At 40.8% G+C, this 22,281-nt stretch overlaps 1 protein-coding gene and 1 long non-coding RNA gene across 4 annotated transcripts in view; one reads left to right on the top strand and one right to left on the bottom strand.

Moving 5' to 3' along the window:
- LOC113924177 overlaps positions 1-22,281 on the bottom strand; it is a 66,768-nt gene that overhangs the window by 34,856 nt on the left and 9,631 nt on the right. The window lies entirely within an intron of this gene.
- The window catches only part of SCARB2 (scavenger receptor class B member 2), a 77,544-nt gene that overhangs the window by 51,959 nt on the left and 3,304 nt on the right, over positions 1-22,281 (top strand). For all 3 annotated transcript variants that reach the window (XM_027597539.2, XM_027597540.2, XM_027597541.1), the window contains 5 exons: positions 2,433-2,552; positions 5,637-5,806; positions 16,147-16,265; positions 17,593-17,666; positions 20,367-20,418. In XM_027597539.2, the coding sequence (XP_027453340.1) occupies positions 2,433-2,552; positions 5,637-5,806; positions 16,147-16,265; positions 17,593-17,666; positions 20,367-20,418 (535 nt within the window). The remainder of the gene's footprint in view (positions 1-2,432; positions 2,553-5,636; positions 5,807-16,146; positions 16,266-17,592; positions 17,667-20,366; positions 20,419-22,281) is intronic.

Raw genomic sequence — 22,281 nt, 5'->3', positions numbered from 1 at the left:
GAATTCTCTCTGCCGCCTAGATTTGGATGTCTGTTTCCTCCTCCAGATTAGGGAAGTTTTCAGCTATAATTTGCTCAAATAAACCTTCTGCCCCTTTTTCCCTCTCTTGTTCTGGGCCTCCTATGATACGCATGTTATTATACTTTATGGAGTCAATGAGTTCCCTAAGTCTACATTTATGATCCAACACTTTTCTTTCCATCTTTTCAGCTTCATTATTTTCCATAATTTGATCTTCTATATCACTTGTTTGTCCCTCTGCTTCTTCAGTTCTTGTGGGCATTACATCCAGTCAGTTTTGCATCTTGCTTATGGCATTTTTAATTTTAGCCTGACTAGTTTTTAGGTCTTTTATCTCTGCGGTAAGGGACTCCCTGATGTCTTCTATGCTTTACTCAAGCCCAGCTAGTATCCTTATGGATTGTTGTCTTAAATTCTGATTCAGGCATATTACTTACATCTATGTTGATTAGATCCCTGGCCATGACTGCTTCTTGTTCTTTTATTGGGGATGAACTCCTCCATCTTGGCATTTGGTCTGGGTCTCTGTCTTCTGTATGTTAGGAAGGCCTCTTATGTTTCCTGCTCCTGAGAGTAATGTCTATATTAAGAAGAGGTCCTATACTGTCCAGGGCCTGGCGCTTTGGAAAGTGTCTCTGGTGTGTGCTGCGTGCACTCTGCTGTTGTGTTTTGGCCGCTCTATCCCTCAGGTCAGGCCTCTGCAGAGTTTCTCCTTGCCTGCAGTGGGGAGTGTTTGGACCTTGTCCAGTGTGTGGTGAGCTTTAACTAGGTGTGTTTTGGTCAGCTTGTTAAAAGAGACTAAATACTATTTCCCCTAGAACTTAAGGTTTGCACACTCAATGGTCAGTAGACTTGGTGTGCAGGTGTCTTGTGCTGGCCTTCTGCGGGAGGGGCCTGCTTTCTGCTCTCTGACTTTCAGGCACCTTTGCCCTGGTTCAGAAGCACCTGCAGAGTCCAGGGAGGTGGGGCTTGGTGTAAGCAGCTCAAACCTCCTCTGTGGGAAGCTGTGCTGCTCACTGAAGTCCGTCTGTGCTGATGAGCAGGGGTAAAAATAGCGTCAGCCTGCTCTCTCATCCCCAAAGGGGAATTTGCGTCCGCCATTGTTCAGGAAGCCCTCCCAGAAGAGCAAACACTCTCCCCTCATTTGTCCCAGGCTTCCCTCAGACCCTTGCTTTCACCCTATGTCTGAGCCATCTGCCCATCTGATGGCGCAGTACTCCTGTGTCTTAGCTCAGGCCCGCCAGCTGGTTTTCAAAACTGCAAGTTTTAGGGACCCCGCATGGCATCGACCTGCGCTGATCCTCTGGGGGAGGGTCTTGCCACACTGTGGCTGGTGCCGGTTTGTCCCAGAAGGGCAGTCACACGAACACACAGGGGCTTGGAGTTTATGGTAAAGTGCAGCAAAAAGCCCACAGCTGGGTTAGTGGCCCGCACAGACATCTCTGCTCCTATGCTAATGAACGGGACAGCACATTGGCACCGCCGGCTCTTTTGTCCCTGGAGAGGCAGTGCCACCTCTCCCAAGTGCACTGCAAGAAGGGGGACTGGCTCTCCCAGTGGGACCCAGAGGATCTTCGGACCACACTGTCTGCTCTCGGGCCTCTGCCCTCCTTCTCCACAGGAGCACCCCTGTACCCACCAGGCTACACCCAGTGATCGCATGGACTGCTAAAACTTTAGTCTCTGAGCTCAGCCACTTGTAAAAACTTGCAGTAATCAACCACTCTTGTTTTCCACATCAGTGGTTTTAGAGGAGTGTTTTTCTTGTGTGATAACCTGCACCCTGTGCCCTCTCTCTCTCTGGGATCGGGGGCTCCCTCCCCTCCATAGCACTAGAGATTCTTTTCTCCCCCAAATCACATCTCATCTCCTACCTTCCACGACATGGCCTCTTTTCTCCCTCTAGTTTTACAGTTTTGTTCTCTCGGTCCTCAGATTGATTTCCTGGGTGCTCAGAATGATTTGATATTTATCTAGCTGTGTTTGAGAGACGAGGCAAACATAAGGTCCTCCTACTACTCTGCCATCTCAGCTCCTTCCTCAAGACCTGAACATACCTATCCCGAGCTCTTCTGTCAGTGGGCTAGCTCCGGACAAGGCTATTGTTCATGCTACATTGAATCACTATTTTAATAAAATGGGCATTTCTAAACCTCTACATAGGAAACTCTTTTTTGCAGGAAGGAAAGAGGGATTTTTGAACGTTGCCTCTATCAGAATTGATTTGGAGATCAGGTGCCTACTCTGACCCCTCTTGATCTAATTCCTAACCAGCATCCCCCCTGTGTCTGCATATGAATAAGATTCTGTGGGTAGCTGGCTCCCAATTAAGGCCTGAAAAGTCCCAACCATCTGAAAAGATGTAAAATCAAATGTGATAGTCTACTCTTTCTTGTGCTTATCAATTACAGATCCCTTGACTGGTGGACAACAGACAAGTGCAATATGATTAATGGAACAGATGGAGATTCTTTTCACCCGTTAATAAACAAAGAGGAAATTCTTTATATCTTCCCATCTGAATTTTGCAGGTAAGAACTTTCCACATAAGTTATTTGACTGCAAGACGACCAAAAGGGTGAGGAATATAAGGAGCTACCCTTCATAGCCCTGGACATTTCTGCTTAATCAGTGACAAATGCTGGGGCTCCTGGGTGGCTCAGTGGTTAAGCGTCTGCCCTCTGCTCAGGTCATGATCCCAGGGTCCTGGGATCGAGCCCCGCGTTGGGTTCCCTGCTCGGCGGGGAGCCTGCTTCTCCCTCTCCTGCTCCCCTTCCTTGTGCTCTCTCTCTCTCTCTCTGTGTCAAATAAATAAATAAAATCTTTAAAAAAAATCAGTGATGAATGCTGATGGCATATTGAGAGACAGTGTGACATAGTGGTTCCAGGCACGGGCTCCAGAGCGTGACTGCATTGGTTGATTTAAACACCAGCTCCGAACACACTTACACTGTGTGACCTTGGGAAAGTTATTCAGCACTTTGTGCCTCACTCTCCTCATTTGTAAAATAAAGATAGAAATTGTTGCCTACCCTGGGAGCTGTTATGAGGACAAATGCGTTACTGTTAGTAAAATACTTCACCCAGGACTTGTCAAACAGTAAACAATATTAAATGATGGCTCTTAGTTATTATGATAAGCTCTGTCAAGCATAATACTTCACCTGGTCTTCCAGTCGACAGGTAACCTCTACACAGAGGATAAATCAAACTGTTGTCCCTAGTTCAGAGTTTGCAGGCATTTGCTGAGCTATCACCTTCCCTTAGATCATACCTGCTGCCACTTGCCTTGTGAGCTCTCCCTCTCTCCCACCTGCTCCTTCATGATTATGGCTCCTCTCTGGGAAGAAGGCATCCTGCTCTCCATCCTGATTCCTGTCCCCTCATCAGCTACTGCCCTGTCTCCCCGCTTCACCCTCAGACTGCCTGAGTGAATGGCTGACTCACACCACCTCCACATCCTCCCCACGTACCCCGCCAAGACTTTTCATGAAACTCCTCAAAGTCCCAAGTAACTTAGTCACATTTGACACTGTTGATTCAATATTCTGAAGAATGGCTGTTCTTCTGGTGTTTCATAGCTCACATAATTGCACCGCCTACCCAGTCAGCCCTGCCAGGAATAGTGGCGGCATTATAAATCTCCCTGCTCTCCTGCATCGACTCTGCTACCAGGTGCTGGGATGCCTCCTCAGAAAGACCTCTTGCATCGGCCCCCACCTCTCCGTCCCTGCTGCCGGGCCATGGTTCCCAGCCGTCCCAGCTCCCCCACTGGGGGAGGGAGGGCTGGGTGCCCTCTCCCATACATATTTGTGGAAGGACAGAAGGGTCAGAAAATGCATTTGAATGCAGTGAGTGAAACAAGGCAACCTAGAAGCACCACAGGAGGCTTTTTGAAAGATTTGGTGCGGAGGAAACATGTTCTTATCTGACAGGAGCACTTTTGAAGGGCCATTTGGCAATGTTTAGTAAAGCTGAGGATGTGCAAATGCCACGGTGCCTCACTGTTCTGCATCAGTTCCCTGGCCCAAAGAAGCCTTGTGTAGACATGTAAGGAGATGTAGATGGAAAAGTTCATTGCAACGTGGTTTTAGTAGTGGAAAATTGGAAGCAACCTAAGTCTCTGTAAAAAGGAGAACATAAATAAATCATGGTGTATTCATATGACGGAATACTGCATAAGATTTAAAATACAAGAACCAGACAATGTCATGTTTAAATCTTAATAATGTAATATTGAATGAAGAAGCAAATTATAGGAAGAGAACATGGCATACTGTTTTATATAACATTTAAAAATAGCAAACCATGCCACCCATTGTTTATGAATGTGCACATTTGTGAAAGGATTAAGACCTGCAAGGGAAGGATAAACCCCAAGTTCAGGACAGTGGTTACCTCTGGGGACTCAGAGAAGGACTGTAATCAGGAGTGTTATACAGGGGCGCCTGGGTGGCTCAGGTGGTTAAGCGTCTGCCTTCAGCCCAGATCATGATCCCAGGGTCCTGGGATTGAGCCCCACATCGGGCTCCCTGCTCGGCGGGGAGTCTGCTTCTCCCTCTCCCTCCACCGCTCCCCCTGCTTGTGCTCTCTTGCTCATTCTCTCCTTCTCTCTCTCAAATAAATAAATAAAATCTTTAAAAAAGAAAGAAGTGTTATACAGAGGGCTGCAGTTGTACCCATACTATACTTTTTATTTATCTGAGTAGTATTTGTTTTGAAAGGTATTTATTATGGTATTTTCTCTACTTTTCTGTTTGCCTAAAATATTTTATTCAGAAAATGCTATAGGGGTGGGACGTGAGTAGAAGGCAGCTCCCATGTGATTCACAACCCTGCAAGAGACGTCTCCCACCTCTGGTTCAAAGATGAAAATAGCCAGACCCAGAAAGCAGTTCGCTTTGGCCTTCAGCTGAAGGGCTGAAGGATCACTTGCGACAGTGCATGTGAAAGTGCTTCACCTGTCGCTCAGGATGTGCAAATACAAGGGTGGTTAGTAGTACATGGGACCACTGTGTGAAACTCCGTAAGGACTGACGGCAAAATTACGTCAAACTCCACTGAGATAAATGACTGAAATAATAAACATTGTAATAAATTCCAAAATATGGAAACTATTTTTACTTGAGGGAAATTGGTATCAAAGTATACATTCAAATCAAATGTCTGGCTAATGGGGCACGTTTCAAGCACTTAAAAATCTACCTGGCCAAGCCCTTTGCCACCTTTTCTGCTTTTGCTTCGCCTCTGCCCTACCCTCGCTGCTGCTTCGGCCACACTGGCACATGTCCGTGCTCGTCTGGACGACTCTTTTCTTTCTTTCCCTGGGAGTCTCCGTCCTAAATGTCCTCTTTATTTCCTACCACACATTGTTTTCCCCTGGCCTGGTTTGGCTGTTACTACAGTTGCTGCCTCTTAAACATCTTTCATGATAATTCCTCTCCTGCACCAAGTGGTGTGAGTTCCTTTCAAGCTTTCTTTTGCATCTTCATTTCCCACCTATACCCCATCAACTTTAGCCACGTTGTGACTGAGAACGGTTGTTAACTTACTGGTTCGGGGCAGATTACACTGACCAGAGCCCACACTGACTTTTCCTCCTTACTTCCTACCAGATCAGTGTACATAACTTTCAGTGACTTCCAGAGTGTGCAGGGACTGCCTGCCTTCCGGTATGAGGTGCCTGGAGAAGTACTAGCCAATACCTCAGACAATGCCGGCTTCTGTGTGCCTAAAGGAAACTGCCTGGGCTCAGGAGTTTTGAATATCAGCATCTGCAAGAATGGTAAGAGCTCAGGGAAGGGACAGAATTCTGTGTGTCTAGAATGCAGGATTAGTGTTCTTCAACAAAGAATGCTGTCAGCCCAAATGAAAGAGTGATTCTGACTTTTCAAGAATAATATTTCACAATATGGTTATGGGATGGTAAAAAATTAGTGGCTTTTCTGTATTGCTTGTTTTTTTAAACAATTTAAGGTATAATTAACATATAACATTATATTAGTTTCTGGTATACAATATAACAATGCAATATTTGTATATATTGTAAAATGACCACTGCAGTAAGTATGGTTAACATCCGTCGCCATACATAGTTACAAAACCAAGTCTTGTGAGGAAGGCTTTTACTTGCAAAGTCTTGTGATGAAGACTTTTAAGACCTATTCTCTTAGCAACTTGTAAATATGCAATGCAATACCATTAACCATAGTCACTATGTTGTAAATTACATCCCCGTGACATTTATTTTATAACTGGAAATTTGCACCTGTTGACCCCTCTCATCCATCTCTCTCACACCAACCCCACCACCTCCGACAACCACTGATCTGTTCTGTATCTATGAGCTTAGCTTACAGTTGCTGTTGTTTTTAAATTCCACATGTACCTGAGATCACAGATATTTGTCTATGTCTGACTCATTTCACTTAGCATAATGCCCTCATGGGGCATTGTTGCTGTTGTTTGGCATGGCAAGATTTTCATTCTTTTTATGGCTGAATAGATTCCACTGTGTCTGTGTGTGGGGATATATATGTACCACAACTTATTTATTCATTCATCCATTGATGGACAGTTAGGTTATCTCCATATCTTGGCTATTGAAAATAATTCTGCAATGAACATAAGGGTGCATATATCTTTTCAAATTAGTTTTTGTTTTCTTTGGATAAATTCCCAGAAGTAGAATTGCTGGCTTGTATGCTAGTTCTATGTTTAATTCTTTTTAGATTTTATTTTTATTTATTTATTTATTAGAGAGAGAGAGGGAGGTATGTGTGCGAATGGGAGGAGGGCAGAGGGAGAGAGAGAGAATCTCAAGCAGACTCCGCCCTGAGCCTGGAACCTGATGTGGGGCTTGATCTCACAACCCTGAGATCATGACCGAGCCAAAATCAAGAGTGGGACACTTAACCAAGTAAGCCACTCAGGCACCCCTATTTTTAATTTTTCCAGGAATCCTTACTTTTTTTTAACAGTGGCTGCACCAATTTACATTCCCACCAACAGTGCAAAAGGGTTCCCTTTTCTCTGCTTCCTCACCAACACCTGTTGTTTCTTGTGTTGTTGATTTTAGCCATTCTGACAGGTATGAGGTGATATCTCATTGTGGTTTTGATTTGCATTTCCCTGATGATTAATGATGTTGAGCATCTTTTCATGTACCCATTTGCCATTTGTATATCTTTGGAAAAATGTCTATTCAGATCCTCTGCCCATGTTTTAATTGGATTGTTTGGATTTCTTGCTGAGTTGCATGAGTTCTTTATATATTTTGGATGTTAACCCCTTACAGATACATGACTTGCAAATATTTTCTCCCATTCAGTAGGTTGCCTTTTGGTTCTATTGATAGTTTCCTTTGCTATGCAAAAGTTTTTTTGTTTGATGTAGTCCCACTTGGTTTTGTTTGTTTGTTTGTTTGCTTTTGTTGCCTTTGCTTTTGGAGTCAGATCCAAAAAGCCGTCACTCAAGACCAATGTCGTGGAGCTTACCACCTATGTTTTCTTCTAGGATTTTATGGTTTCAGGTCTCATATTCAAGTCTTTAATCCATTTTGGGTGAATTTCTGTGTATGGAATAAGATAGTGGGTCCAGTTTCATTCTTTTACATGTGGTTGTCCAGTTTTCCTGACACCATTTATTGAAGACTCTGTTCTTTCCCCATTGTATATTCTTGGCTCCTTTGTGATAAATTAATTGACTGAATGTGCATGGGATTTATTTCTGGGTTTTCTATTCTGTTCTACTGACGTATGTGTCTATTTTATGCCCATACCATACTATGTCTTTGTAATATAGTTTGAAATCAGGGAGTGTGATACCTCCAGCTTTGTTCTTCTTTCTTAGGATTGCTTTGGCTACTTGGGGGTCTTTTATGGTTCCACACAATTTTTAAGATTGTATATTCTATTTCTGTGAAAAATGCCATTGGAATTTTGATAACGATTGCATTGAATCTGTAAATTGCTTTGGATAGTGTGGGCATTTTAACAATATTAATTTTTCCAATCCATGTCCATTTATTTGTGTCTTCTTAAATTTCTTTCCTCTTATAATTTTCAGCATACAGGTCTTTTACCTCCCTGCTTAGATTTATTCCAAGGTCTTTTATTCTTTTTGATGTTATTGTGATTGGGATTATTTTCTCTTTCTTTTTTTTTTTTAAGATTTTATTTACTTATTGTCAGAGAGAGAGAGAGCATAAGCAGGGGGAGGGGCAGAGGGAGAAGCAGGCTCATGCGAGACTCAATCCCAGCACCCTGGGATCATGACCTGAGCCAAAGGCAGGTGCTTAACTGACTGAGCCACCCAGGCGTCCCTGGGATTATTTTCTTAATTTCTCTTTCTGAGAATTCATTATTAGTGTATAGTAACACAACTGACTTTATATATTGATTTTTTTTTTTTATCTTGCAACTTTACTGAATTTATTAGTTCTGGCAGTTTTTTGATGGAGTCTTTGGGGTTTTCTACATATGATATCATGTCATCTGCTAATAGTGACAGTTTTACTTCTTCTTTACCAATTTGGATGCCTTTTATTTCTTTATCTTGCCTAATTACTCTGGTTAGGATTTCCAATACTATGTTGAATAAAAGTGGCAAAGGTACGTATCCTTCCCTTATTCCTGATTCTAGAGGAAAAGCTTTAAGCTTTTCACTGTTGAGTATGATGTTAGCTGTGGGCTTGTTATATATGACCTTTATTGTGTTGATATATGTTCCCTCTATACCTACTTTATCATGAGTTTTTATCATAATGGATATTGAATTTTGTCACATGCTTTTTTCTGCATCTATTGAAATGATCATATGATTTTTTATCCTTCACTTTGTTAATGTGGTATATCATGTTGATTGATTTGCAAATATTGAATCATCCTTGCATCCCTGAAGTAAATCCTACTTCATTATGGTGTATAATACTTGTAATGTATTGTTGAATTCAGTTTGCTAATATTTTGTTGAGGATTTTTGCATTTATGTTCATAAGAGATACTGGCCTAGGGGCGCCTGGGTGGCTCAGTTGGTTGGGCGGCTGCCTTCGGCTCAGGTCATGATCCTGGAGTCCTGGGATCAAGTCCCGCATTGGGCTCCCGGCTCGGCGGGGAGTCTGCTTCTCCCTCTGACCCTCTCCCCTCTCATGCTGGTTTTCTCTCTCTCACTCTCAAATAAATAAATAAATAAATAAATAAATAAATAAATAAATAAATAAAATCTTTAAAAAAAAGAGAGAGATATTGGCCTATAATTTTCTTTTCTTGTGGTGTCCTTGTCTGGTTTTGGTATCAGGGTAATGCGGGCCTTGTAAAAATGAGTTTGGAAATGTTCCCTGCCCTTCTATGTTTTGGAATACTTTGAAGGATTGGTGTTAATTCTTCTTTGAGTGTTTGGTAGAATTCACCAGTGAAGCCATCTGATCCTGAACTTTTGTTTGGTAGGAAGTTTTTGATTACTAACTCAATCTCCTTACTAATAATTGATCAATTCGGATTTTCTATTTCTTCATGATTCAGTCTTGGAAGGTTATGTTTCTAGGAATTTATCCATTTCTTTTAGGTTGTTTATTGGCATATAATTGTTCATAGTAGTCTCTTATGATCCTTTGTATTTCTGTGGTATTAGTTGTAACATCACTTCTTTCATTTCTGATTTATTGATTTGAGCTCTCTTTTTTTTTTGATGAGTCTTAGCAAGGGTTTGTCAATTTTATCTTTTCAAAGAACTAGTTCTTAGCTTCACTGATCTTTCCTATTATCTTTTTAGTCTTTATTTCATTTCTTTCCACTCTGATCTTTGTTATTCTCTTCTTCTTCTAACTTTGGGCTTCATTTTTTTTCTTCTGTTTCTAGTTCCTTGAAGTATAAACTTAGGGTATTTGAGAATTTCATGTTTCTTGAGATGGGTATTTATCACCATGAATTTCTGCCTTAGAATTCCTTTTGCTACATTCCATAAATTTTGATATGGTTTTTCATTCGTCTCAAGGTATTTTTTGATTTCTCCTTTGGTTTCTTTTTTGACTCATTAGTTGCTCAGGAGCATGTTGTATAGTTTCCACATATGTGTGAATTTTCCAGTCTCCTTCCTATAATTGATTTCTAGTTTTATACCATTGTGTATAGAAAAAAAATGCTTGACACGATCTCAATCTTTTTAAATTTTTAAGACTTGTGGCCTAATATATAATCTATCCTGGAAAATGTTTCATGTGCACTTGAGAAGAAGGTATACTGTGCTGCTTTTATATAGAATGTTCTTTATATATCTAAGTTCATCTGGTCTCATGTCATTTAAGGCCAATGTTTCCTTTTTGATTTTCTGTCTGAATGATCTATCTGTTGATGTAAGTGGAGTATTAAAATCTCCTGTTATTATTGTTTTGCTATCTATTTCTCCTTTTAGGTCAGTTAATATTTTCTTTATATATTTAGGTGCCCTATTTTGGGTGCATAAATATTTACAAATGTTATATCCTCTTGTTGGATTGATTCTTTTGTCATTATATAATGCCCTTCTTTGTCTCTTATTACAGTCTTTGGGTTTTTTTTAAGATTTTATTTATTTATTTGAGAGAGAGACAGATAGTGACAGAGACAGCGAGAGAGAGCACAAGCGGGGAGGAGAGGGAGAAGCGACTCCCCGCGGAGCAGGGAGCCCAAGGTAGGGCTCCATCCCAGGACCCTGGGATCATGACCTGAGCCAAAGGCAGACGTTTAACTGACTGAGCCACCCAGGCGCCCCTACAGTCTGTCTTGGTTTTAAAGTCTATTTTGTCTGATGTAACTATAGCTACCCCAGCTTTCTTTTGATTTCTAATTACGTGGAGCGTTTTTCCCTCCATTTACTTTCAGTCTGTGTGTGTCTTTACATCTGAAGTGAATCTCTTTAGGCAGCATATGGGTGGGTCTTATATTTTTATCCATTTGGCCACTCTGTCTTTTAATTGGAGAATTTAGTCCATTCATTTAAAGTCATTATTGAGGGCCACCTGGGTGGTGCAGTTGGTTGAGCATCTGACTCTTGGTTTCAGCTTGGGTTGTGGTCTCAGGGTCGTCAGATTGGGCCCCTCTGTGCTGGGCACAGAACCTGTTTGGGGTTTCTCTCTCCTTCTGCCCTGCCCCCCACCCCAACACACACACTCTGTCTCTCTCTCTCGAATAAATAAATCTTTAAAATATAAATAAATAAATAAATAATTATTGGTAAGTGTAGACTTAATTGCCATTTTGTTCCTTGTCTTCTGGCAGTTTTGTAGTTCTTCTGTTCCTTTTTTCTTTCTCTTATGTAATGCTTCTTATTCCTAGAATGTCACGTTGTGTTCTTTCTGGGTGGTAGTTAAGAAGTCTTAATAGTAAAAATAGTTCGTGTTTACCAAGCAGTCATAGTAGTCATTGTTCAACTAGTCATTATTCTAAGTGGTTTACATATATACATTTAGTTAATACGTGTAAATCATTAACTGATTTCATGTTCATAAAATGCTAAAAGAGAAAGTGGAGAACTTGGTAATGAGAAAGTACATATCTTGTTAAAAATTTATGATGAGGGGCACCTGGGTGGCTCAGTTGTTAAGCGCCTGCCTTCGGCCCAGGTCATGATCCCAGGGTCCTGGGATTGAGCCCTGTGTCGGGCTCCCTGCTCCGCGGGAAGCCTTCTCCCTCTCCCTCTCCCACTCCCCCTGCTTGTGTTCCCTATCTTGCTGTCTCTCTCTGTCAAATAAATAAATAAAATCTTTAAAAACAAAAAAATTTATGATGATTTCAGGGGTGCCTGGGTGGCTCAGTCAGTTAAGCCTCTGCCTTTGGCTCAGGTCATGATACCAGGGTCCTGGGATGGAGCCCCATGTCGGGCTCCCAGCTCAGCGGGAAGTCTGCTTCTCCCTCTGTCTCTGCCCCTTCCCCCACTCGTGCTCACTCTCTTGCTCATTCTCTCTCTCAAATGAATAAATGAAATCTTAAGAAAAAATTTATGATTTCAAAACAGAGTTAGTTTTATACCCTGACTGCAAATTTCCCAGTGTCTCTAAATGTCTGAGCTACCCTGCTCCTTTCCATGAATGAGGCAGAATTACTGGGATGCCTGGGTGGCTCAGTTGGTTAAGTGTCTGCCTTTGGCTCAGGTCATGATCCCAGGGTCCTGGGATCGAGCCCCACATCAGGCTCGCTGCTCAGCAGGGAGCCGCTTCTCCCTCTCCCTCTGCCTGCTGCTCCCTTTGCTGTGCTCTCTTGCAAATAAATAAATAAAATCTTTTAAAAAAATTTAGGCAGAATTATTGGTGATACAACTGACAAAAGCATTTTCTTCATCTTGAGAACTAACTTTAGCAATCCTATGTTGCATAATTATTCAGAGTGCTCTTACTAGATAGGCATCCAGAGGCCTCTTTTTATAATTGTGGAAAGCAGGGCTCAGAGAGGGAAAATGATTTTTATAAAATTCTTATCTCTGAGCAAATCCCTGCTAGATTGCTAGGGTCTGCTGTGATACTTCTCAGGCTATAATTCCCCTTTAAAGTGTCTTTTGAGAAATTTTGTAACCCCTCTTTCCTGAATAAAGTTGTCTTTACTTCCTGAATAAAGTAATGTGCTAGCTTTCGTCCTCTAATTTGCTTGAAAAAAAAAAATCTCCTTTTGGGGTAATCTGAAGTCAGCAGTATACCTCCCTATTCCTTCTCTCCCAGGGCAGTGGCTCCTAAACCTGGCCCTGCGTGGGAATCATCTGGAGAGTCATTAAAAATCTATGTCCCCGGGCCCACATACCAGGGCCCCAGAACATGTATTTTTAACATGAGCTCCAGGTGATTCTCATGAAGATGGTACCTACTATTTGGGAACCACTGTGCCAGGGGACATGGCACCCCTCCCTGGAGATAAGAGCAATGGCAAATGGGAACAAGTCCCTGTTTCTGACCTCTCCTGCTTTCTTAGTAGATGAATGGTCCTAAAATAGTGCCGGTCCACTCAGTCCAGCTGCCTCTGGCTCAGGGCACTAATGTGGACATATTTTTTCTCATTGTTTTGTTAACATTCTGCTTCCTCAAGAAGTTGATGTCAGAATCAACGAAGATTCTATTTGGCAACTCAGCCTCTTGCTACAGTCCTTTTCCTCCTGCCTGTTATGTACTCCCAGGTGTGGACTGAAAAGTTCGACTCTCTGGAATTATCCTCAAGTGTTTTGAATTTCCCTGGAGAACATTTTAGATAGTGGGATGAGCGAGTGTTCTGGAGTCAGGTAGATCTGGGTTTGATTCATATTCTGTTTGGCAACACGTTAGCCAAGTTGATTAAGGAGGTAGACCTCAGTTTTCTCATCTGTAATATGGGGGTTGATGATAACTTCCTTGGAAGGTTGTGTGAAGGTGAGAGACTATGTATATAAAACACTCGAGACAGTGTCTGGCCCTTATTATGTTCCCAATAAATCTTTAAAAATAACACTTTAAAGATCATTGTAGATCACAAAGAAGGAAAATATGGCTTTGCGAAACTGTTTAGTGAACAGTTTCTTCCTAAACAAAATACATGGATGTGACAGATGATGTGTATCTTGAGCATGGCTGGTAGATAATGTAAGCAAATCTAAATTATTTGGCAACAAGCTCATTTCTCCAAATGTATGTTTCCCTGGTAGCAATTATTGGATCCCTCTCTCTTCAATAGCACGATCTAGAATAGGTTTCTTTTAAAAACTTGTTTCCCTATGTATTCCTTTTTAAAAAAACAATCTTATTAAAGTATATTTGACACACAGTGTTCTGTTAGTCTCAGGTGCACGGCATAGTGATCTGACAATTCTGTATGTTAATACATTCACCACAATAAGTGTAGTCACCATCTGTCACCGTACAACATTATTACAATTATTGGCTGTATTCCCTATGCTGTGCTATTCATGTCTGTGTGACTCATTTATTTTATAACTGGAAGTTTGTACCTCTTAATCCCCTCCATCTACTTCACCCAACTCCCCCAGTCACCTACCCTCTGGCAACCACCACATTGTTCTCTGTATTTATAAGTCTGTTTCTGTTTTGTTTGTTCATTTGTTTTGATTTTGATACCACAAATAAGTGAAATTTTATGGTGTTTGTCTTTGTCTGACTTATTTCACTTAGCATAATACCCTCTAGGTCCATCCATGTTGTCACAGATGGCAAGATCTCATTCTTTTTTTTATGCCTTAGTAATATTCTATTGTATATAGATACCACATCTTCTTTATCCATTCATCTGTCAATGACACTATTGTAAGTAATGCTTCAATGAACATAGGGATCCGTATTTCTTTTCAAATTAGTATTTTCATTCTCTTTGGGTAAATACTCAGTAATAGGATGACCAGATATATGGTATTTCTATTTTTAATTTTTGGAAGAAACTCTACACTCTTTTCCACTGTGGTGATACCAATTTACATTCCCACTAACAGTACACAAGGGTTACTTTTTCTCCACATTCTCACCAACATTTGTCATTATAATTGGTCTTTTTGATACTAGTCATAACAACAGGCATGAAGTGATATCTCCTTGTTGTTTTGGTTTGCATTTCTCTGATGATGAATGATGTTGAGTATTTTTTCATGTGTCTGTTAGCCAACTGGATGTCTTCTTTGGAGAAATGTCTGTTCAGATCCTCTGCCCACTTTTTCAACAGATTATTTGTTTTTTTCAGTGTTGAGTTGTATAAGTTCTTGATATATTTTGGATAGTAATCCCTTATCAGATATACTATTTGCAAATATCTCCTCCCATTCAGTAGGTTGCCTTTTTCTTGTGTTGATGGTTTTCTTTTCTGTGCAAAAGGATTTTGTTTTGGGTCCCAATAGTTTATTTTTGTTTTTGTTTCCCTTGCCTGAGGAGACATTTCTAGAAATATGTTGTTAAGGGCAATGTCCAAGAGATTTTTTTTTTTTTCTAGGAGTCTTGGGGTTTCAGGTCTCATAGTTAGGTCTTTAATCTGTTTTGAGTTTATTTTTGTATATGGTGTAAGAAACTGGTCCAGTTTCATTTTTTTTACATGTAGCTGGCCAGTTTCCCCAACATGATTTATTGAAGAGATTGCCTTTCCCCCCATTGTATGTTCTTGCCTCTTTTGTCATAGATTAATTGACCATGTAAATGTGGGTTTATTTCTGAGCTCTCTATTCTGTTCTGTTGATCTATGTGTCTGTTTTTATGCCAGTACCATACTGTTTTGGTTAATAAAGCTTTGTAGTATATCTTGAAATCTGGATTTGTGATGCCTCCAGCTTTGTTCTTTCTCAAGATTGCTTTGGCTATTCAGGGTCTTTTGTAGATTCTTACAAATTTTAGGATTATTTGTTCTAGTGCTGTGAAAAATGCTATTGGTATTTTGATAGGGGTTGCATTGATTCTGTAGATTGCCTTGGCTATTATGAACATTCTCTGTTTGGTTCTTAAAATGAATAGGGAAGAAAATTAAAGAAAAAGATCATGTGGGCAGACGTTGATCTAGTCAAATGCTGGGCAGATAGCATGACCAGGCAAAGTCTTAAAAAATTCTGTATCAACATAGTCAGGAGAAGGAAGCCTGTCTTATGTAAACCAAGAAAAATAGAAAAACAGAAAAGCGGGCAAAAAGAAAAGTCCTTTTATTGGTAGAGATCTGCAGTTGAAACAAGTGCTTTCAGATGAGGTATCTCTCATTCAGTTAGAATTCTGCCTTCATCACCTTACAGCTGGATGTACCTGGGTCTTTTTTTTTTTTTTAACTCCTTTGAACTTCACTTTCCTCAAAATCAAAATTAATAGTTTTAACTTAATAGGACTACTGGGAATGTTAATTAAAATAATGTGTGTAAACCTTTATATTTCATAGGTGCAGTAGATACTGAAGAATATATAATTTGGCCATGACTTCAATATATATGGTGGAATAAAATAATGTTAGGGTAAATGAGATGTCAGAAAATGAAGTAAAAATCCCAAACTAGGAGGTGTCGCATGGAATTTTAGCCTGCCTCTCTCCCCCACCCAAGTTTACTTATGTATAGAATTTCCCCCTCCGTAGGAACTAGGTTTGTGGGCAGGAACTTTAATTTCATCTTGGACTTTCAGGAACCACATCGTTCATTTCTGTTTTCCTTAAAATGCAGGTGCGCCTATTATTATATCTTTCCCACACTTCTACCAAGCAGACGAGAAGTTTGTTTCTGCCATCCATGGTATGCATCCAAATAAGGACTATCATGAGACGTTTGTAGACATTAATCCTGTAAGTACACACATCTTCCTGGTAAAAGCATGGATTTTATTCTGTCTACACAATGTTTATCGGTTTAGTCCTGAGCACTGTTAAAATACTGTCTTCTTTTCATATACATATTCAAGGAGAGAAGACTCAGCTCAGTGCATGTGATACCTAGTCGCATGGCCTTACAGGCTGAACTCTATGGCTCTAATAGGCAGATATAGCAGCAAACCTGCTTTAACAAAAAAGCACCTGTAAACATTGCATCACTGGAACAACTGAGATTGGACCCATGTAACCTGGTCAGTGTTCCATTGCCAGCCTTGGACTTGAGCATATATGCGTTCTCCCACGGGCAGACAGATCAGCAAGGTTGAAGACATACATTCTTTTTTTGCTTACTGCTGGGAAAGTTTTGGTTGAAATTTAAATATATGTATTAGCTTCAGTTACTTGGCAAGCCTCGTTCTTTTGAGAGTTTATTGTATGATATTAATTTAAAAGGCATTAGATATACATATACTTTAATCCTGTTTTCAAAGAGGAGATAAACTAAAATCACGTGAAAAGGACGGGAATAGCATTTCATACTGTGAGAGAGCCTCTCACTGTGGGAACCGAGGTAAAGGTCAGATATCTTCATTCTGGGGAATTTGAACACATGGAGCAGTAAAGAAAAAGCGATAACAGTCTTTTAAGCACAGCAATTTATGGGCACTTCACTCTTGTATCTGAGAAATCAATGGTCTTATCTTTTTGTGAAAAAGATCAGGTGTTTCTTCCCCCGCCCCTTTCTCTCTTAACCTTCAGTCAGTTCCTCTTCCTCAGCGGAACTGTGGGCAGGTGCTTGTCCCTGAGGGCTGGGTGCAGTCCCTTAACCTCAGTGCAGAGGCGAAGCGACCCTGGGGAGCCAGCAGCCGCAGCTGCTTTCCCAGCTTTGGGCCGGGGAGGTCCTGACCATCCTGGGGACGACTCTCTGGCTAGAGCTCCCTCCTGCCAGGGTCGCCTAGGGCCTCGCTCTCCGAAGTTGCGCATCCTGGGTGCTTGCTAGAAATACCCAATGTCAGGCTTCACTCCAGACCTGCTGAATCAGAATCTGCATATTCACAAAGTCCCCAAGAGCTCACACGCATATTAAAGTTTGAGAAACACTGGTCCAACAGGCACCCGACCACATCCGCAGTTCTCATTCTGTCGGGGGTCAGGGTTTCCTTGTCCCCCCTTCCTCTCAGACATGGCAGCGGCCACCCTGGCTGTGAGCACCACACAGAAACGCTGCCCTATTGAGAAAAACTCTGTTTGTGGTTTTAATAAGCCCTAATGTTTCCTTTTTTGCTTCTCTGATTGGCAGTTGACTGGAATTATTCTCAGAGCTGCAAAGAGGTTCCAGATCAACGTTTATGTCAAGAAGTTAGACGACTTTGCGTAAGTTTTACTTCTTTCATCAGAGGCAGCGGGTCATTTTGCTGCATTGACTTCCTGGTGGGGTCGACGTCAGGAGACAGCCCACTAGGTCTGCTCACTTCTGCCCTACAGGGATGAGGCTTAACTGGCATTCGCATAGGCTGCCTTGGTCTTGGAATTTACTTATTCTATGTCACCAAACATGTATAGCGTGCTTTCCATGGCTACAGAGTCTGCATCTCCCCACACTGTGCAGCGTTGCCCTTGCCACGACTCCGGTCACCTCCCTTCCTGTCTTCCCGCTGCGCCCACCCAGGGCCAGCCACAGGCTCCCAGTCGGGCAGTTAAAATAGGCTCCTGAGTCCAGCCCTTCCTCCCCACACTCCATCTAAAAACCACCGCTTAATTAGGATTACTAATTAAGGATTATGAAATTAGGATTACTAAAAGTCCTGCTCAGACTTTTCTGTTTTTTTTTTTAATTTTTATTTATTTATTCACGAGAGACAGAGAGAGAGAGAGGCAGAGGGAGAAGCAGGCTCCCAAGGAGCAGGGAGCCCGATGCGGGACTCAATCCCAGGACCCCAGGATCATGACCTGAGCTGAAGGCAGAGGCCCAACCATCTGAGCCACCCAGGCGCCCTGCCTAGACTTTTCAATGGGAATTTTTTGGGTATGAGAAAATGCTTATGACTTAATGTTAATGAAAAAACAAGTTGCAAAACTACACATAATATCATATATCTCTTCTATCTATCTATCTATCTATCTATCTATCTATCTATCTATCTATCTATCCATCTATCTATAACACTTGGCTCCCCCATCAAATTTGCAGATTTAATCCTACATGTCATGGATCTTTCTAGAAAGTAAATGTGGTTTGCAAGAACGCATTTTGCCACCCCTGTGCACATTCCTGAGGCAGTATAAATTAGTAGTTAAGACCTAGAGCCTTAGAATCAAAATGAAATTACAATCCTGGCTCTACCTTTTACTCATGTTGGTCCTGGGCAAATGACTCTGAGCCATAATTTCCATGTCTTAAACCTGGGACAGTGATATGTACTGCATGCGATTAGTGTGAGAATTAAATGAGATAGTGTCCCCCAAACACCAGGCACAGAGCTGGTTCTTGGTAATGTGCTCTGGGCTCTAGTGAAGACAATACTTAGTGGCCTGGTCATAAAACATTCTGAGGAGGGGCGCCTGGTGGCTCAGTCGATTAAGCATCTGACTCTTGATTTCCGCTCAGGTCTTGACCTCAGGGTCATGAGTTCAAGCTCTGCGTTGGGCTCCACGTGGAGCCAAAAAAAAAAAAAACATTCTGAGGAGTGGCAGCATTGTTCAGCTGGCTGTGGCCATCCTTCTGATAACTCTTAAGAGAATAGTAATCATTTTGATGAATTTGCTCTCAGCATCTTGGCTTTTCATAAAACTTGGAATTGTTGGCCTGACAGATTGGAATCTAACTTCTGATGGATAAGTGTTTGCAAAGATAACTAAGAAGTCTTTATAAGTTCTGGGTAATTTAATGAAGTAAGTGTGCTGGAATTTTCATATAAACTTCTCTCTCCAGGGGGGCACCTGGGTGGCTCAGACGGTTAAGCATCCATCCGGCTCTTGATTTTGCCTCAGCTCTTGACCTCAGGGTTGTGAGATCCAGCCCTGCATCGGGCTCCGCGCTCAGTGGGGAGTCTGCTTGTCCCTCTCCCTTCCCCTCTGCCCCACCCCCCGCTCATGCAACTTATCTCTCCAGGCCAGTGTGCTATCATAATGAGGATGCCTATAAAATAATCTCAGATATTGTCTTTTTTTATCCAGGTATGATTGACATACAACATTATGTTAGTTTCAGGTATACAATATAATGATTCAATATTTATATGTATTGCAAAAGGATCAGCCCAATAAGTCTAGTTACCCATAACCATACTAGGTTCAGATTTTTTTTTCTTGTGATGAGAACTTTTCAGATGTACTCTCTTAGCAACTTTCAACTGTGCGTTACAGTATTATTTACTATAGTTGCCATGCTGTACGTTACATCCCTATGACTTACTTGTTTTATAACTGGAAATTTGTACCCTTTGACTCCCTCCACCCATTTTGCCCATCCCCCAAACCCCAACTCTGGCAACCACCAATCTGTTCTCTGTGTCTGTGGGCTTGGTTTTTTTGTTTTGTTTGTTTGTTTTAGATTCCACATATGAGGGAAAATATACAGTATTTGTGTTTCTCTGATTCACTTAGTGTAGCATCCTCAGGGGCCATTCTTATTGTCACAAATGGCAAGATTGCATTCTTTTTTACGGCTAAATAGTATTCCAGTGTGAATATATACCATGTTTTCTTTATTTATTCATCCATTGATGGACACTTTGGTTGTTTCCATATCTTGGTTACTGGAAAAAATACTGCAATGAACATAGGGGTGCATATATCTTTTCAAGTTAGTGTTTTTGTTTTCTTTGGCTAAATATCCAGAAGTGGAAATGCTGCATCATATGGTAGTTCTCTTTTTAATTTTTTGAAGAACCTCCATGCTGTTTTCCACAGTGGCTGTACCAATTTACCTTCCCTCCAACAGGGCACAAGGATTCCCTTTCATCCACATCCTTACCAACAGTCACTGCATTTTGCCTTTTGATACTAGCCATTCTAACAGGTATGAAGTGATATCTCGTTGTGGTTTTCATTTGTCACCTTTTGTCTTTATAGTGAAACGGGGAACATTAGAACCCTGGTTTTCCCAGTGATGTATATTAATGAGGTAAGTTCTGGGAGGGAGCCATGGGTATATTTTACTTGTGAAAGCTTGGGAAACTTCCATTTTGATGTCTACTATTGTAGCTATGTAATTTAAGACGTGAGAAAGGGGGAAAGGTGATTTTTAACAACCTGTTTGTCCTCAGAAAATGTCTGTTTATATATTTACATGAGGCTGCCTGTGTTTGAGATTTGAAAATGACAAAAAATTTCCTTTCTCAAGAATATATTTTGGGTGAAACTCTCTTTCTGGACAGCTGGTTATGTAAGAAACAAAATGCAGAGGTAAATGATCACCTGCTGCCTCTGATGAAAGAAGTAAAACTTACGCAAAGTCATCTAACTTCTTGACATAAACGTTGATCTGGAACCTCTTTGCAGCTCTGAGAATAATTCCAGTCAACTGCCAATCAGAGAAGCAAAAAAGGAAACATTAGGGCTTATTAAAACCACAAACAGAGTTTTTCTCAATAGGGCAGCGTTTCTGTGTGGTGCTCACAGCCAGGGTGGCCGCTGCCATGTCTGAGAGGAAGGGGGGACAAGGAAACCCTGACCCCCGACAGAATGAGAACTGCGAATGTGGTCGGTTGCCGGTTTTTTGTTTTGTTTTGTTTTTGCTTTCTGATAAACCAACATATATCACGAATTATAGGACACAGATCCTGTCAGAGTTTAAGCAAAAAGAATTTCCCTAACAAAATACTTCTTTCTTTCACACTGTACCCACAGAAATTTTATCCCTAAGTATTAGGTATAAATTAAAGTTTTGCAAATAAAAACATTTTCAGAAAGCTCAGAAAAACCTGCTATTTAAGACACCTGTGATAAATTCTTTTCTGAATCACATGCATTTACTGTATAAATCTCCTCAGTTTCCCTCTTTCTTCCACCCAGTTTTGAGGGGGAACATGCAGGGGTTTTCCCTCTCCGATAAATTCTTGATCGGCTTGCTTCTATTGTTAGCGGCATTTTTAAAGTTTTTATTATTTTTCTCTGTTCCCTAAAAACAAACAAACAAAACAAACAACAACAACAAAAAAAAAAACTTGTTCTGTATAGAAAATTCAGTAACAGGGATTGGCAAGAAAAAGGAAATTACGATAACTTTCACAAAAACTGGGCCAGACTGACATTGTTCTTAACTTGCTTATTTTACTCAGCAGCGTGTTGTTAAATTGTTTCCAATAATAACTTTGTAAAAAGTAATTTACACTTTGTAGAACTAACATATGCTCTTTATAGAGCTCTTGAAAACTAAAAATATATATTTTAAAAGTGAATCACCATACAAATATTAAATCATTATATTGTACACCCAAAACTAATCTGTTTATGTCAATTATACCTCAATTGAAATTTTAAAAAAATCTTTAAAAAAGCACATCACTGACGACCTGTCCCTCAGAAACAAGTACAGCTGACATCTGCTTATGTTGCCTCTTAGTATTTTTCTGGTTTTGATATGAGGTAGTTGAGACCATTCCATAGATACGGTTTTATAACCTTTTTTTGATTCGGCATTACTTCGTAGCCATATTTATAAACTTTGGAAGGATTTGCGATTACAGTTCTAAGATGAGGCTTTTATTGTTTCAGAGGAAAAATGTAGGCAATATTTACCAACTTATAGGATCTATTTGCAATTGCTCCTGAGTCATCATTGTTATTGTTTGTGGAGAAGGACACGAAAGCAGGGCTTTTTGAAAATGAGGAAGGACCCTGTTCTGCCAACTTATGTTCATAGTTGTGTTCATATTTGAAGTCCCCTCCAACTCAACCTTTGCTTTGCTTTGCTTTTTTGTTGAAGACTGTATTGAGTCCAGGGAATTATGGAGTAAAACCTTGTGCTTTTGGTGTCTTCTAGAAA

The sequence above is a fragment of the Zalophus californianus genome, chromosome 2 (genome assembly GCF_009762305.2).
Source record: "Zalophus californianus isolate mZalCal1 chromosome 2, mZalCal1.pri.v2, whole genome shotgun sequence".
Taxonomy (NCBI): Eukaryota; Metazoa; Chordata; class Mammalia; order Carnivora; family Otariidae; genus Zalophus; species Zalophus californianus.
The sequence above is the reverse complement of the archived record's forward strand: the minus strand, read 5'-3'. Positions and strand labels throughout refer to the sequence as shown.